This window comes from Ambystoma mexicanum, chromosome 3p (genome assembly GCF_040938575.1).
Source record: "Ambystoma mexicanum isolate Mex_15411 chromosome 3p, UKY_AmexF1_1, whole genome shotgun sequence".
In the NCBI taxonomy this organism is placed as follows: domain Eukaryota; kingdom Metazoa; phylum Chordata; class Amphibia; order Caudata; family Ambystomatidae; genus Ambystoma; species Ambystoma mexicanum.
The window spans coordinates 870427658-870450121 of NC_090925.1; the positions used below are offsets into that span (position 1 = coordinate 870427658).

The 22464-nt window shown below is 45.0% G+C and overlaps 1 protein-coding gene and 1 long non-coding RNA gene across 6 annotated transcripts in view; one reads left to right on the plus strand and one right to left on the minus strand.

Moving 5' to 3' along the window:
• LOC138581031 (sulfotransferase 1B1-like) overlaps positions 1–22464 on the plus strand; it is a 537627-nt gene that overhangs the window by 347148 nt on the left and 168015 nt on the right. For all 4 annotated transcript variants that reach the window (XM_069652055.1, XM_069652053.1, XM_069652052.1 and 1 more), the window contains exon 2: positions 14051–14204. In XM_069652055.1, coding sequence (XP_069508156.1) covers positions 14057–14204 — 148 coding nt within the window. In that variant the 5' untranslated portion in view covers positions 14051–14056. The remainder of the gene's footprint in view (positions 1–14050; positions 14205–22464) is intronic.
• The window catches only part of LOC138581033 (uncharacterized), a 470134-nt gene that overhangs the window by 130146 nt on the left and 317524 nt on the right, over positions 1–22464 (minus strand). The window lies entirely within an intron of this gene.

Genomic DNA, 22464 nt, shown 5'->3' on the forward strand with positions numbered 1-22464 from the left:
ATACAATGAATTTGGCCTCTTTCCTTATACTGTCACTCTGCATCCCAGCTGGTTTGGCCTGTAACGTTGAGGACATGTCACTCACATGAAAGGTAGAATCTCTGATATCGTCTTCCGCTATGTTCAGTGATATTGATGGTGTTTCATTGTCGTCCACTTCATTCTCTTCCATTGCAACATCTGTTCCTTCTCCGGCGATGGGTGAATAAAACAATTTCTTCAACTTTCTCGCGGTCTTAGTTTTTGCGGGTGTGGATTCTGTGAATTGATCTCCGACTGCATCCGAACTACCAGGAGGACATTCACTATCAATGGCTGGTGGTGGTATAGCTCCGTTGTCAATCACTTCATATTCTTCCCATTGGCACGATGCATCTCCAGTCTCAAGTCCCTGCCAAAAGGTTTGACAAGCAACATCTCTCGTTCGCTTCACTGTCTGTGTAGATCTAGTTCGTACACCCACTCGCAACTAGAGGACAGATTGGAAAAGGGATGTTCAGTTTAAACACAACTTACAGTATTGAACTATTAACATTGAAAAACAACATAATATAGTGACCAGGACACTAACCTTCTTTTGCTTTCTTTTCTTTGAAACTTTCTTGCCTCGAACTTCAACATCAGGACGCTGTTGCTCCGACTCGTGTGTGCATGTCTCCACTTCCTCTTGCGCTGCAACGACTATATTTTCATGATAAGCACATCCATCACGCACTGACGCGCCATCGACTCCCTGAAACATAGAACTTTCATTAGTATGTATAATAATATTGAAAATACAAAATGTACTTGGGGACCAATACCCACGTACATCTCAATAGCAAAACACAAATGAACGCATTGTGTAGAACATTCAAACGACAATTATTCACGCATTGTTGATCTAGTTAGATGGAACTGTCAAGATCCATACCTCGGGCTCCGCATAGACTTCCATTGATGATATTATTGAAGATGACGCTTCAGCAACTCCCTGAAACACAGTAATTGCATTAGTATGGTTTTCTATTTTGTTAAAAAGAACATAAACTTTGTGCAGGCGTCAACGGCTCATCTAAATAGACCTGCACAAATGATCAGTTGTCTAAAATAAGTAATGGATATCTAAATATGATTCGATTTGCTCGATCGTTGGAAGTGTCACCACCCAGAGATCTGCATCAACTACTAGGGGTGATGTTCTTGTAGAACATTGCGCCGACCCGTAACTGCATGCTCCCCCTTCTTCTTGGACTAATGCTCCATCGACTCCCTGAAACATAGGACTTTCATTAGTAATGAACACAATATTGAAAAAAGAAGACACATAGGAGGGCGACGACAGAAGGACATATCAATGGCTAAAAACGAAAGAAACATTGTGTGTAACAATCACGCTACAAGAATGCAAGATCTGATGATCTCCATCGATGGAACTGTCCGGAAACGTACCTCGAGCATCTGAGTGACTCAACGGTTGTCGTCAATGCGTTGGACTCCTCAGCATCTCCCTGAAAGACAGTACTTGCATTATTTTGGATAACAATAATTATAACTGAAAACAAAGACTAGAGGACGAGTACTAGGGTGTACCATTAGGTAAAATAATTACACGATAAATTAAAACTATTGATTTACATGCCTAAAACAAGTCAGTGGCAGAATAGCTAAGTAAGATTACCCGATAGGCGCTTGAAGTGGCTGATGACTGCAATAACGACACGGATGGAGAATCTTCCGCCTTCATATTGAGTGGATACATAAATGGGGAAATTATTGTTAGCTAATGCTACACACTACCGCAAGGCCGAGAGCTAAATCCGTAAACTTGACTCACCAGTGGAGGGATGTGGACGAATAGAGTGGGAATAGCGGTTGAGAGCAATTTTCGCTTCGCTCGCGGTGTGTTCTTCTTTATTAGCAATGATGTGGAGTACATGTCTGAGCTAAAGTGCCTGCTGCAGATGCGGTATCGATCACCCCTCTTGTCCGCAAAGACTTCTAGGACTCTACTTTCAAGCTCAGACGGTGGATATCCGCAATATCGGACCCATTCTCTTATCTGATCTATTGTCTTAGGGAAAACATGCATTATAGTACCTTCAGATTTTTTATGGGTCTTCGAAGGGCAACCGCCAATGGAACAGGCAGGCATTGTGGAAAGTTCTGAAAAGTAAAGATCAACAATTCTCTATGAATACCAATGTGTTAAAAAATTAAATGACACATAAAAGGTTCAATGCAAGGTTCGTTTTGGTTCTTGGAACTATACACGTTATTCACATGCGGATAAGTATTTGAATAACTTTAAAAAAATAGAAAAATAATTTGACTAAACTCAGAACATGTGACTAGTTCCTTGCATGTGCTGTCTTGAACGAAAAGAAAACATGGATGCAATTTGATGACTACTAGCAAATAGATATAAATTAAAAAATTGGACGCAAAATGATTATGGTACATAGCCTTACCTTGACGAACAAACAGTTAGATGCAGGGATCAGAGTAGTTTCTTGTCGTAGAACAGGGAGCAGTTCACAGGTTGCAAACTGACGAGTTTGCTCGAAGTGGTCACGGAAGTTCACAGAGACGAAGAGCAGATAACCAGCACCTTCACGGGTTGACTAGCAAAGCGCAAAGAAGTTCTCATTAGAAATATGAAGTGGGTTATAAAGAATTCGAAACAGGGGTGTGTTTGTGAATGAATGACGTGAATATGTCGTGGCATTATGCGGTTTGCAGGGGGGCGTCCAGCGTGAGGGGGGATGCTTGGCAGGAGACACGGGGTCTGGAGGTAGACATGGGAACAACAACCCATGCTCTATAGACCACTTTGAAGTGTACATGGTCTTTGGCACCTCTTGGCCTTTATCGCTCCCTGACAGCTCCACTTGCCAGCGCAAGTACCCCGGTGCGAACTGCCTTTGATAGGGCGGGGGGGTGGATTGGGGCGGTGGTCGTGCAGACAAGACACAGGAAGACTCGTGAATGGAGACACACTTATGTGGGGGGCGTCCAGCGTGAGGGGGGATGCTTGGCAGGAGTCACGGGGTCTGGAGGTAGACATGGGAACAACAACCCATGCTCTATAGACCACTTTGAAGTGTACATGGTCTTTGGCACCTCTTGGCCTTTATCGCTCCCTGACAGCTCCACTTGCCAGCGCAAGTACCCCGGTGCGAACTGCCTTTGACAGGGCGGGGGGGTGGATTGGGGCGGTGGTCGTGCAGACAAGACACAGGAAGACTTGTGAATGGAGACACACTTATGTGGATTGCAGGGGGGCGTCCAGCGTGAGGGGGGATGCTTGGCAGGAGACACGGGGTCTGGAGGTAGACATGGGAACAACAACCCATGCTCTATAGACCACTTTGAAGTGTACATGGTCTTTGGCACCTCTTGGCCTTTATCGCTCCCTGACAGCTCCACTTGCCAGCGCAAGTACCCCGGTGCGAACTGCCTTTGATAGGGCGGGGGGTGGATTGGGGCGGTGGCCGTGCAGACAAGACTCGTTTGCCGCAGGGCCTCACCAAGGAGAGGCCATCTAACTGCATGTAAGAGGCAGGCTGCAGGATCTAGTACATGGAAGGCAGGGGGGTGAGTTTATAAATACCTCACCCTCCCAGGAGAATATATGGGTGCAGTTCACCCTGGAGACCCTGGATGCCTAGGCAGTTAGTCAGCAGCAGGCTGGCCTGTGGTGGCAAGGCGGCACGGGCCAGAGGGGGTCATCTCTGTACCCGGTGCCCAAAAGGATGATTTATTATGATCAACCATATTGATTATTTACCTATAACCATGTTTTGTATCAATAAAATCCAACAGCCTTTTATTGCCAACGCTTGAACAAAGTGGTGTGGTAAGTATTTTTGGGGGAGGAGGCAAGGCCGGGAGGCTTGATGCCAACCCGCAAAATAACATATGTATGTCTGCTGCATATGGGTTCAACGGTTATGTGGATTGAAGGTGGGCGGCCAGCGTGAGGGAGGATGCTGGCCGGAGACATGTGGTGTGACAAGACAAGGCACAGGAAGACTATTCAATGGAGACACACTAGATTCATTTAAAAAATCAAAACAACCATTGTTAAAATATATGTTGGGTTTTATTTTAGATCTTAATTTCAATTGAAAATAAATAATAAACATTACACATAGTAAAGTTCCGGTTGTAGCACATCCAGGGAAAATCCGCGGTATTGTCCACTGTCGCTGGGGAAATGTTGTCTAATGGCAAGTACCGCACAGGCAGGTATTACTCTCCGAACGCGGTGTCCGAGCCTCCCGCGAAGCCACCTAGTGAAGCAACGATAGGCCACCAGCCTGTACCACCGGTGAAAAAGAAAGATGCAAACGGTATTAAAATGACAAAACTTTCTTATCAATGTCGATGAAGGTAAAAAATGTCATTCTGCTTTGAAAAAAATTCTATCTAGAAAATGCACAATATGGAACCAATTTACATGCGTTCGAATGATATGTAGATGTAATTTTAAATGTGGGAGACGACCATGAAATAGTAGTGGCATCACTGACATCACAACCAGAGTATACTTACTCGTTACTCGGATTACGCGGACGAACAGTGCCGCGAAGTTCGTGCATAAGCACCATCATCATCCTCAACACGGTCCGTGAGAGGCAGGCTTCCCTGAACTCTGGCAGCTCGGTGATGCATTGCGGACTTGGTTCGCCTTCCGAAATGTAGGCCAAGCACCCGGAATTTTCACGGCAGCAGCAGTTCTCCTCCTCAGTTGGCATTAGCTCGCACCGATTGCACGTGCACCAGGTGGAGACGCCGTCCATGCGACATGGTCCAGGCTCTTCATCCGTTGACTGGTCCTCCCAACTGCCGTCCGAATCCCCATCGTTTTCGCGTGCTTGCCTTTCCAGTAGTTCCTCCTCGGTGTACTCGGGCTCGTACATATACGGCATTATTGTAGCCATTGTGTGGTAAAGAAAGTAAAATAATTTACAGAGATGGTACAGGTGTTCACAAGGCCTAGAAGCGGCGAAGGTAGCTGACCAGAGCACAGAAACGAGTCACAGAATACTCAAAGTAACACAGAGAGAGTAATGGAATCGAAAATCTGCTGCTGTGTGTTGTGAAACGGTGTGTTTATACTTATTGAGGAAAGAGGCGTCCTGCCATTTCCATGGCGACACTTCATTAGCTGAGGCGCAGCGATTGTTGACACGAAACGTGCTTTGGCGTTGGGAAATGGGTGGTACGCGTCTGCTGATGTCAGGCTCAGGGGCAGGGGATTTGATTTAGTGCCGCAAACGCAGGTGAGCCAGGTCGATGGGGGGAAATGATAGGATTATCACAAAATGGCGGCTGATTTCGAGTGCGTTAATGGACGAAAAGTCGGGTAAGGTCCATAGGAAAGTTTTCTACGATCTACCGATTTATGCTTAAAAACACATGGCCGAACCGTAGGAACAATAAAAAAAAAAGTCCCGGAACTATCCTTTAATTATGTGGATCACATCGTACACCATCGGGTTATCCATGAGTTTTCTTATCTCACAAACTTGAATGTAGGGCGTGTAGTTTTTAGAAGCCTGAAGACCGTTTGATCATCGTTAACAGCCCTGCTAACGGCCACCCCTTGTCAGCTTTAATAGCTGGATTCAAAGCACATTCGAATTCCGAGATCACTGGCAAATCGCACAACCAAGTTTCTTGCAGACATATCAGGTGTAAGTCTTGAAGCCAATCGTTGTTCAAAAGATGAGTGAAGCCGCGCGTGTTCCAAGATGCAAAGGAACATTCCTGAGCCGCGCTAGGCTTTGAACATTAGCTGTGCTTTTTGGCATTCAAGGCTGAGGCCAGCCAATTCCATTCTTGCCTTGGTTCATTTTCTTTTAGGCTGCTTAGTATCGATGCCACAGGGTTGACTGCTGACACGCCATTCATTATGGTTATTTTGATTTTTGCCATCGGGCTAGTTCTAGCTGCCTCCACCTGCTCAACGGCCACTGTACTTTGAAGTGTGGGTATAGAATGTCGATCATTACGGATTAAGCCACTCTGACCACGCTACTCCTGCTGAATCTGATCGATTGCTTTGATGCTTTGCGAGGATTCCAGAGACGATGACTTTTCCTTTTGCATATGCCATGGGACACCTATTCCGTCATTCTTCACTATTTTGTTACACCTTTCCGGTTCCATTACTTTGTAGGTATCAAAGCCCAACAATAGCAGCTCTTCATCTGCATCTAGAATTACATTCGCAATTATACTAGAGTTTATATGCAGAATCACCTTGTCGGCGCACAACTCATCTGGGAATTCTCCAATTTTCAGATCTTTCGACTCTAAAGATCGGAGACGAGGTATGTGTATATCTTAACACGTTTGTTCTGTTCAGGAATAATTTATCGCCACCTCTCAACCTCTCCAGCATTATTTTAATCAAAGGAGTCATTTCGAGGGATCTGGCTGTTTCCTGCCGGTTCTCTGTCTTCTGTTTTTTTTTTTTAGACGTTTTGACCTGGTGGTGGTCAAATTTCTGCGGTATGGGTAGAAAGGCGACGGAGGCTGTCGTCGCAGGCACTTCATTTCTTTTTGTGCAGTTCGCCCCGTTCACCAAACGTTGGCCAGCTCCACCAAAGTCCTGATGCCTCCTCTGATCGCTCACTCTCTGTCTTTCCCATTTCACTTGTAGCTTAATGAACTCGGGGCTCCTAGGTTCCAAATCTCCGATCCCTACTTCTCCATCAAGAGGCACCAACTCACATACATAACCTCTCGTTGTTCTCTCGTGTTATGATAGAGGGTGAAATCTGGATCAATTGTGGCGTGTTTCTTTTGGGGTGTAGAGGCTCTTATTCCAATTTTTTGGGCTCGCTGCACGTTTTTGAAACTGTTGACAATGGAGCACTTTTTTGAGAGCTTGGAGCAACGAGCGGAACTTTATTCTGACTGGGACGAGTATGAGTGTTCAATGATGATTGTCGGTCCCCCACCTGGGCCTTCGCTTTCCCTGTTACTTGGTTTGTTCAGGGATAACCTCAGCCAGGTTTGTATAGTCTGGGACATTCACTAGTCAGGTTGGCCTCTCGTTGGCCCCTCGTCTCTTCGGCAGTGTTAAGAATGAACTCTCTATTCCTTCCTTAGTCAGCCCGTCCCGCGATACCTCAATGGGACTGGTATAGGCATTGTTAACAGACCTCTAGGTCCACTGCTCCCTTCCTGCGTTCACACCACCATGTGTTTCCGGTTCAGGCTCACGACACCTGGTTTTCTCCTCGGTCTCTTGCGTCTTTTCTCTTTCCCCACGCCGTACATTGAGAGCTGCACTTAAACTTCTTTCCAGCCTTGGATGCAGCGCGTCCAAGTTTCTTTCTGCATACCTCGGGCAGGTGATTTGAAAATCCCGGGCTCTCTTCTTCTCAAGGTCTCTGCCTCCATGCTTTAGGAAGCTGCTGTGAAACTTCCCAGCGCGCTATCCTTTTTCTCTGTTTGACTCATACTCTGTATTCTTCCAGTGGTTTTCTTCATCCCAGTAACATATAGGTTTTCCTTTACAGGTACCACTAGTGTATTTGAATGACAATAACAGATTCTAGTTTGTTCTTTACCTTTTTGTTGACAGGATGTTAGTAAAGAAGGTTACTGATATGTTGCTTCTGCAATTCCTCATAAGAATGTGAGCTCTTTTCTTCAGAGTGGGAATCTCTCCCTGTAAGGTCCTGCTTGCCTCTACCCCTTGGGAGGTTATAGCCTAAGCGGGCTCACCTCCCTAGCCTCACAGGGAAACACTCCCCTCTGGGGAGAAGTGACAGAATCACACGATTCGTCACAGCCCATCTTCTCATTCCCAATCTTCCCCTTTTTACCCAGTACATATTTGTCATTCCTGTCAACACCATTGGTAGCTGCAGTCTGCCCTTAAGTACCAATTCCCCACTTGTCAGTTATAGTATAAATAACATGTCTCCCAAAAGTACAGTATCATGTTAGCTAGTATACCGTCTTCCTACACTTCATATCCACCCCGCTCTGCTGCTGGTGGCTGCCACTGGTTAAAGAGATGACCTTTCAGGCACCTTGCTGGCTGTTAGTACCCCTGACGTTCCCCTCTGCTAAATGCAGCATCCTATAGTCCCCCTAGATAACAGGGCCCCATTTGGGCCAGGAGTTACATTGAACATTAGGGCCCCTCTAGAACTTGGCTCTCTGGATTTGTGACAGCTCTCTCCCACTTCCCTAACATTCTCCCATGGCTCACGATAGGTCCATTGCTTCTTTCAGGATTTAAACAGCCACCCCCCGAATCCCTTTCACCTGGGCTTTCTCAGGATTCTTCACATGGGCCTCCTGGACCTATATTCTCAATTGGCATTCCCGACAAATCCATTCACTTGTAGGTCTCTCCCAGAGCTTGAGTTTCGCAGCATTCACATGTGGGTCTTTCTGAGACTTTATGTTTCTCAGCATTCATTTGTGGGTGTCCCCCAGACCTTTGGTTCCCTTTCAAGAGTCTCAACCACAATGAGTGTTATGCCCCCCATTAGGATCCATGTAAGGCAGCCAATATTACCCCCTCCTGTCACAGGTGGATGGCCTCAGGCTTTGGCCGTCCAATTCCCTCCAGGAATGGGAGTTTCTCAACAAACATGGTTATCTTCTCTCTCTCCAGGGTCTCCACACCTGGACCGTTTTGAGCCTGGTTGCTTCCAGTCTTTTTTTGAGTATCCTTGCCTTCTTCCAGACTTTACTCTTCTCCTGGTTCCTTTCTTCAGCACTATCCCCTTTCTTTTAAGAGAGTGACGTTAGGCACATCTGTTCCCTCCAGGATTTGCTGTCACTGTCTCTTTTAATACTCCCCGGACTGGTGTTTGGCTTCTAATTTCACTCCTTGTTGGTTTTTGATTTCTCAAAGTAAATTGGTTATTCCCAAGATAGTTCTTAATATCCCTCTTTAGGATATTAGTGGGACTTTTGTATTGGATAATTGATTTATAGTCTTTATTGCTGCTGATGAGGGTCTGGAAGGCTTAAAAGGTATTTGTGGCATGCAGCGCCGTCTTGCAATCTCTATCGGCATCCTCTTGGATACTTGAAACGAGAAGCTGAATGCTACCCTAGTAGGCGATTGCAGGTTGGCCAAACATAGAATTGAGGAGTTAAGATGGACAGTGATTAAATAGGTGCATCCAACTGCCTGAGGAGGTAATAAGGAGTGCCTCCTTCTTACAAAGGAAGAGCAGCACGTTTTTTCACCTTAGCAGAGCTAAAACAGATGGGTCTGAATGAAGCTGTATAATGGCTCTGATTGGCTATTATGTAGTAGCTTAGGCGGATGACACTTTGCTAGCTCCAGAAAAGGTTGATCTCCTGATCCTTAAGCTCAGTCCATGAACCTGTAAATAGGGAAAAAGTATGAAGGGAAGGAACCAATAAATATGGAGATCCCTGCGGAAGGTTTAACTTGGGGCTTTCTTCTAGGATGCTCTCCAAAATAGCAACCAAACTACTGGTCTCATTAGGAGATGAGTATGAAATTTCGTACATTGGGGACGTTTGCCCTCACGCTGAACAGGAGACCATGTTAATGCCCAATGCACAAAAGGGAAACCAACACTAAAGGGACCACCAGAAGTAGTTCCAAGATGGTCTTTGCACAACCTCTGCGCCCCCCACCCCCATCCCCAGCCGTGTTAGCAGTTGGAAAAGTGCTTCAGTGAAAATAAGAACCTGATGATGCTATGAAAAGTGAATGAGTACATATGTGACAATGGCACATCTGGCAAAACAAAGTCAATGTTTTCCAATTTGTTTAACTGAGGATCACTTTTTGATTTTGAGCCTCCACCTTTGCATCAAAGCTGGCACCAGAATGTGCCTCCAAACATATTAGTGATGGGCCACACTGATCTGCCAAAAAAAAGGGCTGCACTGCAGACTTAAAACTCCTGACAGGCGGTTTATCATGATTGCACTGACGCCCAAAGGAGATGGGCACAGCTTCAGTCTTGATACAAATAACAATGGTGAGTGCTGAACCTTTTCTAATTAAGGTTTTCATAAAGCGGGAGAACACATGAACGCTTCAATCCTTTTTCTAGACCTCATGCAACCAAGGTGACGTGGGGAACACACACTGCGGGCAACCTTTTGAACCACAAAAGAAAATGTCTTCAATGTTTACTTTTTGAGTTAATGTAAATACCCGAGTAATCCGTACATATAGAAAATGGCCAACTGTGAGGTTTCGTCATGATAAATGGGCCACGGAGATATGCCCAATTTGGTGGCTTCTGCTCTTGCTTTTCTCGTTAGCAAGCAAAGCTGCTAAATGGGAGCCAACACCGCACAGAGCCCAGTTGACCAACTGACTAAGAATGGGTCATACTCTCAAATTTGGAGCCATCTTGATGAATGGTTCGTAATAAATATAGTTTGCAAAGGTAGCGGGCGCCCCTCTCTCGACAGAACAAGGCCTGATAACCTGTTCAGTGGTTATTAACCACTTGAGAGTTCGCAGCCACTGCTTTTACTCACTGTGCCTTTCACAGATGGGAAATATCCATTTGCATATCAGTCTTTGTCCTGCCCAGGGGCAGTCCAGCACCGAAATGCAATGGCAATTCCAACCTGAACGAGAGTACCACCAGCAACCCCATACACGTGTTTCACCCTTGTTGGGGATCATCAGTGAGGTGAAGCTGATGCCTCTCTAAGCACAGTGAGAGGGAGACCACGTCTGGTTGCCCCCAGGAGACCTAGGGTTACCAATCCCAGGTTCCTTGAAATTTAGTTTGCAAAGGTAGCGGGCGCCCCTCTCTCGACAGAACAAGGCCTGATAACCTGTTCAGTGGTTATTAACCACTTGAGAGTTCGCAGCCACTGCTTTTACTCACTGTGCCTTTCACAGATGGGAAATATCCATTTGCATATCAGTCTTTGTCCTGCCCAGGGGCAGTCCAGCACCGAAATGCAATGGCAATTCCAACCTGAACGAGAGTACCACCAGCAACCCCATACACGTGTTTCACCCTTGTTGGGGATCATCAGTGAGGTGAAGCTGATGCCTCTCTAAGCACAGTGAGAGGGAGACCACGTCTGGTTGCCCCCAGGAGACCTAGGGTTACCAATCCCAGGTTCCTTGAAATTTAGTTTGCAAAGGTAGCGGGCGCCCCTCTCTCGACAGAACAAGGCCTGATAACCTGTTCAGTGGTTATTAACCACTTGAGAGTTCGCAGCCACTGCTTTTACTCACTGTGCCTTTCACAGATGGGAAATATCCATTTGCATATCAGTCTTTGTCCTGCCCAGGGGCAGTCCAGCACCGAAATGCAATGGCAATTCCAACCTGAACGAGAGTACCACCAGCAACCCCATACACGTGTTTCACCCTTGTTGGGGATCATCAGTGAGGTGAAGCTGATGCCTCTCTAAGCACAGTGAGAGGGAGACCACGTCTGGTTGCCCCCAGGAGACCTAGGGTTACCAATCCCAGGTTCCTTGAAATTTAGTTTGCAAAGGTAGCGGGCGCCCCTCTCTCGACAGAACAAGGCCTGATAACCTGTTCAGTGGTTATTAACCACTTGAGAGTTCGCAGCCACTGCTTTTACTCACTGTGCCTTTCACAGATGGGAAATATCCATTTGCATATCAGTCTTTGTCCTGCCCAGGGGCAGTCCAGCACCGAAATGCAATGGCAATTCCAACCTGAACGAGAGTACCACCAGCAACCCCATACACGTGTTTCACCCTTGTTGGGGATCATCAGTGAGGTGAAGCTGATGCCTCTCTAAGCACAGTGAGAGGGAGACCACGTCTGGTTGCCCCCAGGAGACCTAGGGTTACCAATCCCAGGTTCCTTGAAATTTAGTTTGCAAAGGTAGCGGGCGCCCCTCTCTCGACAGAACAAGGCCTGATAACCTGTTCAGTGGTTATTAACCACTTGAGAGTTCGCAGCCACTGCTTTTACTCACTGTGCCTTTCACAGATGGGAAATATCCATTTGCATATCAGTCTTTGTCCTGCCCAGGGGCAGTCCAGCACCGAAATGCAATGGCAATTCCAACCTGAACGAGAGTACCACCAGCAACCCCATACACGTGTTTCACCCTTGTTGGGGATCATCAGTGAGGTGAAGCTGATGCCTCTCTAAGCACAGTGAGAGGGAGACCACGTCTGGTTGCCCCCAGGAGACCTAGGGTTACCAATCCCAGGTTCCTTGAAATTTAGTTTGCAAAGGTAGCGGGCGCCCCTCTCTCGACAGAACAAGGCCTGATAACCTGTTCAGTGGTTATTAACCACTTGAGAGTTCGCAGCCACTGCTTTTACTCACTGTGCCTTTCACAGATGGGAAATATCCATTTGCATATCAGTCTTTGTCCTGCCCAGGGGCAGTCCAGCACCGAAATGCAATGGCAATTCCAACCTGAACGAGAGTACCACCAGCAACCCCATACACGTGTTTCACCCTTGTTGGGGATCATCAGTGAGGTGAAGCTGATGCCTCTCTAAGCACAGTGAGAGGGAGACCACGTCTGGTTGCCCCCAGGAGACCTAGGGTTACCAATCCCAGGTTCCTTGAAATTTAGTTCGTAATAAATAGTTATTATTTTATTTTTAAGTTTTTTAATACCAACCCCATAATAATGTGTGTAACTCCTCTATATTCTGCACTCATGACCGTGGGACATTCTGTTAAAGATTTATAGTGCAACACTGGCCATACATTGATCAATCTCTCTTGCAGTGGGTTGAAGACCAGATATTTATGCTGATTCCCAGAAGAATACAGGAAATAAACTTCAGCAGAAACTGTTTGAGTAGGGAGTGTCCAGAGTAGTGGTGACCACCCCGTTTTGAATTCCATGTTGAAGAAAATTCATATTTGTGATCCTTGATTCCTTGACATCACCAAACTAATAAATAAGTAAATGGACTCTAGGTGATCTGTTCAATTTTAGTGATGTATGAAAAGTTGAGCTTGGTTAAGGCTTTTGTTCTACCATGAGATTCTTAAAAGAGAGACAAAAAAATGAGCGGGCCAAGTGTGTATGACTTTAGAATGTCACCAAAATGCCCTGTTCGAAATGTCATTAAATTTGTATTTTGTACAATGTTTTGTTTGTCACTGTTGACTCTGCTGGCTGGGGCTAATGGGAGTTGTAATCCAAAACATCTGGCGAGCCAAAGCTTCCAGACCACTGCCTCATGAAGAAGGAAGGGACAGATGTACATTTTTCATACACTTCACACATCAGAGCAGTAACAGGATCCCCTTTTTTTATTTGTGATACTGTTGCTGATTTGGCGCCATGGCGCCCTTCTCTAGGAACAGGGTTCTTTCAGTACAATATACATTACTTTATGCCCATGACAGGCTGAGCAGTTTGACAAACAAAGAAGGCTGAAAGAATAAATTGATACAGAGATACAGCCTGTATCTTTTCTCCAAGCTGTTTCTTGGTCAATGCCGCAATCTGGTTCTTTACTTCTCACTCTACTCCTTGCTATTCTCCTCACTTATTCCTGCCTGCTGACCTGCTCCTTCTCATCAACTGCTCCCCTTTTATCGCTCTCTCCTACTTTCCTCCTCTCCACTCTTGGAATATAGCAGATGTGGGATCCTGGAATGATCTTGCTGAATAGGAGAGGAGCATTTGGGAATAAGAGGATAGAATTGTGGAACAATCGAGCGACAGAAGAGTGGACAGGGGAATAAGAAGGAAGGCAGAATTGTAGCTAAAATCGGAGCATTGTGGGGCAACAGTAAGATATATCTGGATGATGGGAGAATTGTGGGAAATAATCTTGAACTGATGCTAGGAAGAGGGCATTTGGAAAACACCTGGGGGAGTTTTGGAATCGCTATAAGGAAGAAGTGCTCCTGTCATTGAACTGTTGGCATTCATATGGTCGACTAGAATAGATTAATGGATACTGTGCAGCCAATGGGCAGACCAGGAGTACTAGCATATGCCACTGCAAAGAATGAGAGTATGAAGGCAGAGTGGTTTGAATCGCAGGACTCTGGAAGGCATATCTGTAAGGTATTCCACCTTGCTCTTTCCTAACACATGTTCACTTCTCTTCTCAGTTCATCATGGCAGACAAGCAGCACTTCTACCGGCAAGAATGGAAGCCAGTCCGTGGCCTGCCTATGATCTATGCCTTTTCTGAAAACTGGGAACGGATTGACAACTTCCAGGCCCGGCCCGACGACATAGTTATTGCAACATACCCCAAAGCAGGTGGGACATCCATACACTGCACAGCCTATTATCCATGTGTGCCCTGGTGCAAACAAGTCCAGTTAGCCTCTGTACCGGATTGCCGACATGGGTTTGGAATATAAGTCAGCCTGCTGTTTGGACTTGCAACCCACCCTCTTGCGGCTGTGATATACTAAATGGTGTGTTCCTTCTGGGTGGCTTTGAGTGATGGGGTGAGTTTGGTGTGGATGGGTGAACAGTATGGGCCAGGAGTGTGCAGAAAAGATGAGAGAATAGTATGTCCAGGATTGAATGGAAGTGTGCTGCACAACAGCTAGCGGACAATTTCAGGGGGCAGACGCAAGTTGGTGATTTGAGAAGAAAGACTAGCAAGAATGAAAGTAAAACCATCCTCGGACCAGGGGCCCCTTTACGTGTGTCATATCAACCCTTCCTCCTGCCCCACTCCCTGTTGCTTAGGAAGAGTGGTAAAAGCCTTTGAGTCAGACCACTGAAATAGAATATTCACTGATTTTAACAGCAGGCTTAGTTAGTCCTGTGCCTCCGGCAGTGCTTTAGCCCTGTGAAAATCTCAGATGACTGGGCTAACAGCATGAAAGGCGAGATTAACTACAGAGGAGATCTTGTTAGCAAGGACCTTATGTAAGGGAAGCCATGTTTCTTACCCCTTAAGCAATCTTGTTGACTCGGAGCTGTGATGGCTTTACAGTGTGGACCAGCCCCTGTTATAAATTATTATGAAAGGATTCCTTCTAACAGGCAGGATGGGTGACAGTCCTATTGAAGATAAACTGTTACAGTGGAGACCATGGGTCTCATTACGACCCAGGCGTTAACCATGGCGCTATTAGCGCAATGGTTGACGCCGGTACCTTACCGATTCCGCCATGGTGAATGGCGGAATTACCGCCCCATTCCAAGCTTGGCGGGGCGGTATTTCCCCATTCACCATTGGCCCTTCCCCATTCCCATTTTTGCCCCCATAGGGCACAATGGAAATGGGGAAGGCGGTAATTGAGGTACCGTAATTACCTCCAAGGTCCCTTTGCGGGTCTCGTCCTTAACGGCTGGTAAAACCAGCCGTTAAGGGAGGACCCGCAAAGGGACCTCGGAATTGGGAAGTAAGGGATTACCGGCGCTAGTGCCCTTACCGGTACCGGTAATCCCTTACCGCCCGGGTCGTAATGAGGCCCCATGACTTCCAAATGGGAGTAGTCTTGATCATTAAACAAATAACAAACCAGTCCAAAGCAGACTGGTCAAAATAAAAAAGGCCTATACTAAGAAAACCTAACCTTGCTCTCCTCCTCAAAATCACAAATGTGTTAAGGGAATACAAAAGGAAAATAGTATCTCAAAAGAAATGTCAGAATGGCTTAAGTAACAACTCCCTTCCCTACGTTCAACCACACGAGGTCTAGAGAGTTTCCTAAAAAAGGATAGATGGATGGCACAGTTCTATCAGTCTTGCACACTTTGGCTTACTTCCACAGTTTCATCTTGGGCTTCAAACCTCTAGTAGTTCAATCACTTCCTTAGGCTTCATCCGCCTTGTCATCAATACTCTGTTCACATTCCCCTTCTCAATTTCTCACAGTTCTGCACAGGCTTCCCTCTGCCGGGCTGAATCCTGTCTCTTGTCACTTTGGTGGGGTACCATTCTCCACGTTTTATCTTGCGATCTTTGCACCGTTGAACACTTTTGAAACTGCAACGATTTTACATAGACCTCTGCATGACCACTTCGACCTCTCTTTCAATAATTCTGCAATTCACAGTCTTCCTCATCTTTTGTTACACCAATGCCTCTTGGTATTTGTAGCTCTTATTCTTTTTAGTTTGGCCTCTAGGCCTTTTTCAAAGTTCATATACTTTGCCCTCTTGGCATATTCAAAGTTCACATACGTCGCTTTCCTTTTATTCAACTTTCCTTATTGCGGTTACTTTCCTTCCTTTGGTTTCCGCTGTAATATCTTTAAACTCTCATAACATTTCACTGATACTTTCGAATGTGCGACTTCGCCTTGTAGGACCACTCTATTACTTTGTATCCTTTCCTTTTAAAATTCAGTGATTGTCCTTGTCATTTGCATTTTATCTGCACACGACAACCTTCAACTGCCATCTTACAGTTACTTTTGCTTTGAACACAAACTGGATTTGTGTTGCCCTCGATAACTCGCCGGTCGTGTTAATTGGTTTTCTTTCATCTTATTCATGCAGCAGTCAAGGCCGTTACCAATGCCCCGCTGCTCCTCCCCAACTCTGCCATTCACCAGGGAGGTTTGCGAGCCACTTTCATGCAACTTGAAGGTTTCTTTCGTCCACTCACTCGGCTTCAGTCTTGGAACACTTGTGGCGTGTCGAAAGTGTAGATTTCCCACCTGGCTCTCTTGATCCTTGCAGTTGTCGATCAGCCCGTTGGCCTTCCAACTTCCACAGCCTGGTTTCGCATCAACCACGAAAGAGCTGTTCCTTCTCATGTGCAGCCTCGCTCAGAGTGTGCCTGTGGGCGCCACCTTTATTCTCACAGGGAGTGTTAACACGTGGCAGGTGTGCAGAAGACCATGTGCCTGACTCTGCCTGGCCTCATGACAGAGCCAATGCAAGTCAACAGAGGTAGTGTTTCTGACCTCATTCCCCATCTTCCTTGGTGCAGTACTGTGGTCAATGTAAAGTGGGTAGGAATTATTGGAGCTGTACTTTCCCATAAAATAAGCAAGGATAGCGGTTAGATGGGTTGTGGAAAAAGGGGATACCATGTCTCACCATTGGGTGCTTCCTCCGCCAATCCCAAGAACCCTTTACCCAGGTGATCCTCCCTCGCTTGTCCACCCCCAGGATCGGGATATAAAAGCGATGGCCTTTCCCTGGCCACCTGAGTACAGGATCCCCAGGGACTGGGCTGCTAAACCCCCTCTGGTTTTTCACAATTATTTCACAAATAAACATCAATCTATGTACATGGCCATCACTGCTCCATGTACGAATTGTGTCCTTTGTCTTTTTTGCCCATTTTCTGTTCATTCGTTACATCCATGTTCTGTCTATGCAAGGGTAGGCAAACAGAGCTGTCCATTTGTCATATCTAGTCCGCCTTGATTGGGTGGAATGTAATTTGAGAATATTTTGCCCTTGATCGCTTGAAATGGATTGTTGGTTCTGATCAGCTCTTTATTTCGTGGATAATTATTTAGTGGAGAGGTGTTAATGTTTTGGAGGAAATTTGTATTTCTGTTAACAATACAATTATGGTTACTTTTTTCAGCACCCCATCAAAGGTCCTCGAACTCTGAAAACCCACCCCTCTAAAATTCAAATTAATTGCAGTTCAAGCCCAATGATTCCTCTTTGCCTCACTCCCTAAAAATGTAGTTAACTGAAATCGTTTTTAGGACTATCAATTTGAAATGTGAACAGGCTGCATAAATCCTTTGCAATGCAGGGCAGAGCGGGGAACCTCTGCTACCAAGATGGAAAACTGCATGTTATGTTCCTCAGAGCCGAGCATACTTGTATACCCACAATCCTTTTTACAATTGTAGAGAGTAAAATTCAATAAAATTTAGTCAGATTAAATAATCCATTAAGCATAAAATATAAAGTATACATGATCAAAATTAAAAAGAAAATGGATGAATGGAACTAAATAAGAGTTTAACACATGCAAACCTAAAAAAGGAAGTAATATGCAATCATTGATTTTTTACATTTATTTTGCACAAAAAAGAATAAAATGTATGACTTGTGAACAGATCCTTAGAAAAAATATATTTTATATTTAAAATGTTTAACTAAAATGTTAAGATTTAATTGACTCATCTAACTACTGCTAAAGTCATAGAAACCATTTCATAAATCATTTCTTATAATATAATATTACCCTTGCACTATTTTACCTTAGAGACAAAAACCTGTTAGTTCATTAATGGCCCAACTATACTTGCTTCTAGTCAATTATTCTCCTCTCTTTCAGCCATTCAGTCAATGTTTATCTTAAATACACAGGCACATTTATAGAGCCATACAGAGCATAAGACGAGCAAAGCTTTGAAAACATACAGATCAGCACAGACAGTTTAAATAGACAAATAGTTTTATTTCTAGCTAGTATATTTCTCCCAGTGAAGTGGGTTCCATATTGTCCATTATTAATAAATAAAATTTGGCATGAGTTGTACAAATTTCCTTTCCTTTAAATGGGGATCAGTTACCCTGCGTATAGTATGGTAGCTTGGGCAGAAGAATAAGACATGGATCTGAGTCTTTCATTGGGACCTAAAAGATCAAATAAATTGTCATGGTCCGACATCTGCCATTTTTCTACCATAGAGTTAACCGGTCCAAACATGCTCTAATTAAAGGTATTGGCCATTAAAAGATAAACATGTTAAATAACCTGCAGGACCATTTGTGTGTGAGATTCTCATACAACACACGTTTAAGGGCTTAATCCTATTAGTTATCTTGATTCTTCAAAGGAGCTCTTAACAGGAAATCACTCACAGTTTGTGTCCCTTTTATACTAAAGGGACATCAGCTTGGGAACACTTAACCATGTAATTTAAAAGGACATCAAATTGTGAGTGTCTCTAAAGTGTTTTAATGATAAGTCTGTAGGTTGCTTTTTTAAGTAGGGCAATTGTCCTTCCTGTACCACCAACTGATAGAATCATAGAGAGTGCATATTTCTTGACATGCTGAAATCTCACCAGAATAGATAAGAAAAAAATACTCAAATCATTATAAAATGATATATTAGTTAAAGGAGTATTTCTGATCGGGAACGTACTGACTTCCTTTCCGGTATTACCCACTACCATGTTGAACAACTTAGTCGAATTGAATTTTAGCAATCTTTTCTCCAGGAATTTGAATGTGCATCAATTGGCAGCTGCAGTGCATTGGGGGTGGGGGAGTTCTTGCTATCAGGACCACATCATCCGCATAGGCTAAGAGTGGAATCTCCCACAGGATTCTCCCGACCACCAGGTTGAATGCTGTTGAATGATCCATAAAAGCTACTTGCATGCTTTTATAAGGTTTGGTGTTTCAATAAAAGTAGATAACAATTTAGAGGCTGGTCTATTGTACCTATCCCTTCTGTAAAACCACAGAATTCTCCTGACTACCTGGTTGACCACCAGGTTAAAGACTTGCAAACATCACAAAAACCCAAGATACTTGGGCACGAAAAGAACCCGATTCTTTCCCATCTAGCCCGGAGATCACAAGGTCATGCCCATGCTTAAGTCAAGAAGCCGTCCGACTACTGTCTGTTACAACCTTGTTCTAGTGAAGCAAGTTAATGAACAGAGGTTGGCCAGAGTCACCTGTGTCCACAGAACCAGGAAAGTATACCTGAAGGCCTGACTGCAGTTCAGTGTGAAAGGAAAGACCTATGAAGCAGAGATGGCTATACCTGCATGTTTACCAGATATGGTAATCCTAGGAATCACTATTCTGTAATTTGGTGAGTCATTCCAGGGAGCCAAAGTTGAAGACACATCGGCACAGGTTTGTTGTTTGGTTTAGGATGACCCTGCCGATCAAGTGCATCAGGATTTCCTGGAAGGGAATAAAAGCACAAACCGGAAAGAATCCTATCCCTCCCTCCCTCCAGGTCAGGCTAAAAAAGGGACATGTAGAAGAGGGGGACATATGTGATAGAGCCCCCTGCCTGACTCTGTGGGCACCTAGTGTGGTGACCACAGGGCTGGGTTCTTCCCAGAGATAGGGTATGAGGTTGTATACGAATTGTTCGAACTACAATTGTTTGAATTACAATTGACCTTTGCACAATTGACCGAATTGTGAAGGTCAATTGTTACATATATGTGGGGAAAACCCCCCGCAACCCCTTATTATATATATATATATATATATATATATATATGGTCAATTGTGCAAAGGTCAATTCAGACCCTTGACTTTTGGTCAATTCGGTCATTCGAACAATTGTGTTCAAACAATTTGGGTAATACCGTGTATGATGGTCCAGAGGATGACATGGCAAGGATCCCCTAGCCTTTCCCATTTAGTCCTTGTCACTGAGTAGTAGACCGTCCCTTTTAGCTTCCAACCCCCTATTCACTTGCAAAGGCAGCATTTGTCACAGCTGAACCTTGGGTACAACAAGACACCCCTCACCCAAAAACCACACCCACAAGATAAAAGATCCTACAAAGACTGGACATTTGAGTATTCACTTGGCCATAAGTGGCGTTGACGCTTTAAGGGAGTTGGCAACCCTTTCTTGGCAAAGCCATAACATCCAGGGCTCAGTAATTCCATTCTCTCAAGACTAATGAAAGGGAAGTACTTTAATTTGTCCTAGAAGGGAGGACATCCTGTACACTGTCCCTTTTAAGGAACACCCAACAGGGATTATGTCCTTTGAAAATGCATGAATATACTTGTACAAAATCTCCTTCCCTTGCCTTTGACATATGCATTGTCACCATTCAGATTTAATAACACTGTCCTTTTAAGGAGCAGCATGCTGAGAGTCAACATTTTCCCTGCACTCATTCTGCAAACATGCAGAATACAACAAAGGCAGCAGATAAAAAAATGCTGCTTCTAGGCACATCTTCAAAAGGGGGGATGGCTGGAAGGTTTATAATTCATCTTAAACTCTGGCATTGCTCTGAGCAACCCTGCAGTCCATCGTTCTTTGCCTGTCAAGCCATTACAAAAGGGCAAAGAACATATGCAAACCAGGCTTGGTTCCACCCCACAAAGGGCAGTCCAGCCTGTACTACTTGGTTACATCTCCTCGGCACGAGACTACAAGCATCCCCAAACATGTTTTGGCTTCATTGGGCATCATCATTGAGTAGCAGCTTGGGTCTCTAGGCCCAGCAGGAACGGGACGCATGTCTGGCCATACCGATCCCACCCGTGGTGACTATAGCAAAACAGGGGGCATCTTCCCCAATCTAGACCAAGAACAGTGACACACACGCACCCCCCATTCTACCCCTCCACCCCCCAAAGAGGCAAGTACATTCCAAGATGGGGGAACAGTCTTCTAAAGGCTTGGTCTGCCCTTGGAGACCCTCATTAGGCACAAGTGAACCCATTACCAATACCCACTGGCAACCCCTCTCCCATCTAGGTTCACAGGTTTGGGCCCTCACAGAAAGACCACCCCAAGTACAGGGCTCACAGGGCTATATAAACACTCTGTCAATCAGGGTCTAGAGGTGTGCAGGCATGTTTCAAACCTGTGGTGAACAAATCTGTTGTTGTTTTGGTGTTGTTGTCGCTGGCATAGTGTTCCGAGTATTTTGTCTGCCCAATAACTGCTGTAGTAGAAAAATTGAAAATGGAGCACAATTTCCACACCAACTGGTAATTTTGTAGAGTTTGGGTGTTTGGCCATGATGAATGACAACAAAGAGATCAGTGGTTTGGTGATCGTCTGGTTTATTAGTGCTCTTAATGCCATGAATCCTTCAAAATGATATATTTTAAATCCTCAGTTTTGAATCCTCTACATGTGTTTCACCATCGAGTAAAAGATGGCCATCGAGGCAAAGATGGCTAATCAGGAGGAAAAAGGGGTTGTTTTTTGTACACCAATTCAATTCATTGAGGTTGCTTAAACCTATACCTTCATTGCTTGCACATTGAATTATAGGTGTAGCCTGGGTTTTTAGGTTGCTAATTTGAAAGATGGAATAGTCTTCTTAATATGATATTGGCCCAGAATAATGGCTCAAAATCAGGGGGCTGTTCCTTCCTCTAAGTTGGATGTCCCTTTCTTGGATATATCTGACTGAACATGTGCTTCCAGTCTCCAATCAGGATGGGTGTTTAGAGGAGGTTGGAGAGAGAAGAAAGAGCTGGAAGATTGGAAGTAAGAGGAAGAAGCTTGGAGTTGATGGGGGAAGATGATTTTGAGGTGGTTGGAGACTAAAGGAGAACATCAGGCAGGAAAGGCATAGAACACCAGAAGTGTAATGATGAGCGTTTCAGGTGGAAGCTGGATGTGAACGGCAGGAGGAGGGATAGAACACTAGGAAGTAGTGGTAGAGAATGCCTGATGACTAGGGAAAGCACCTAGGAAGACCTGAAAAGCAGGAGAAGGCACACGTAGGGGTGAGACCTTGATTCAAAGGGGCCAGGCCCCTGGTGGGAGGAGGAATGTTCATTTTGTGTGGCCACGAGGCGATGGACCAGTTCAAGAAAAGGGGCAGGGGGGTGGGAGGGGTAAAGAGGGTGAGACTTAGGATACTCGGTTCAGAAGGTGAAAGGGTCCTACGTTTGGAAT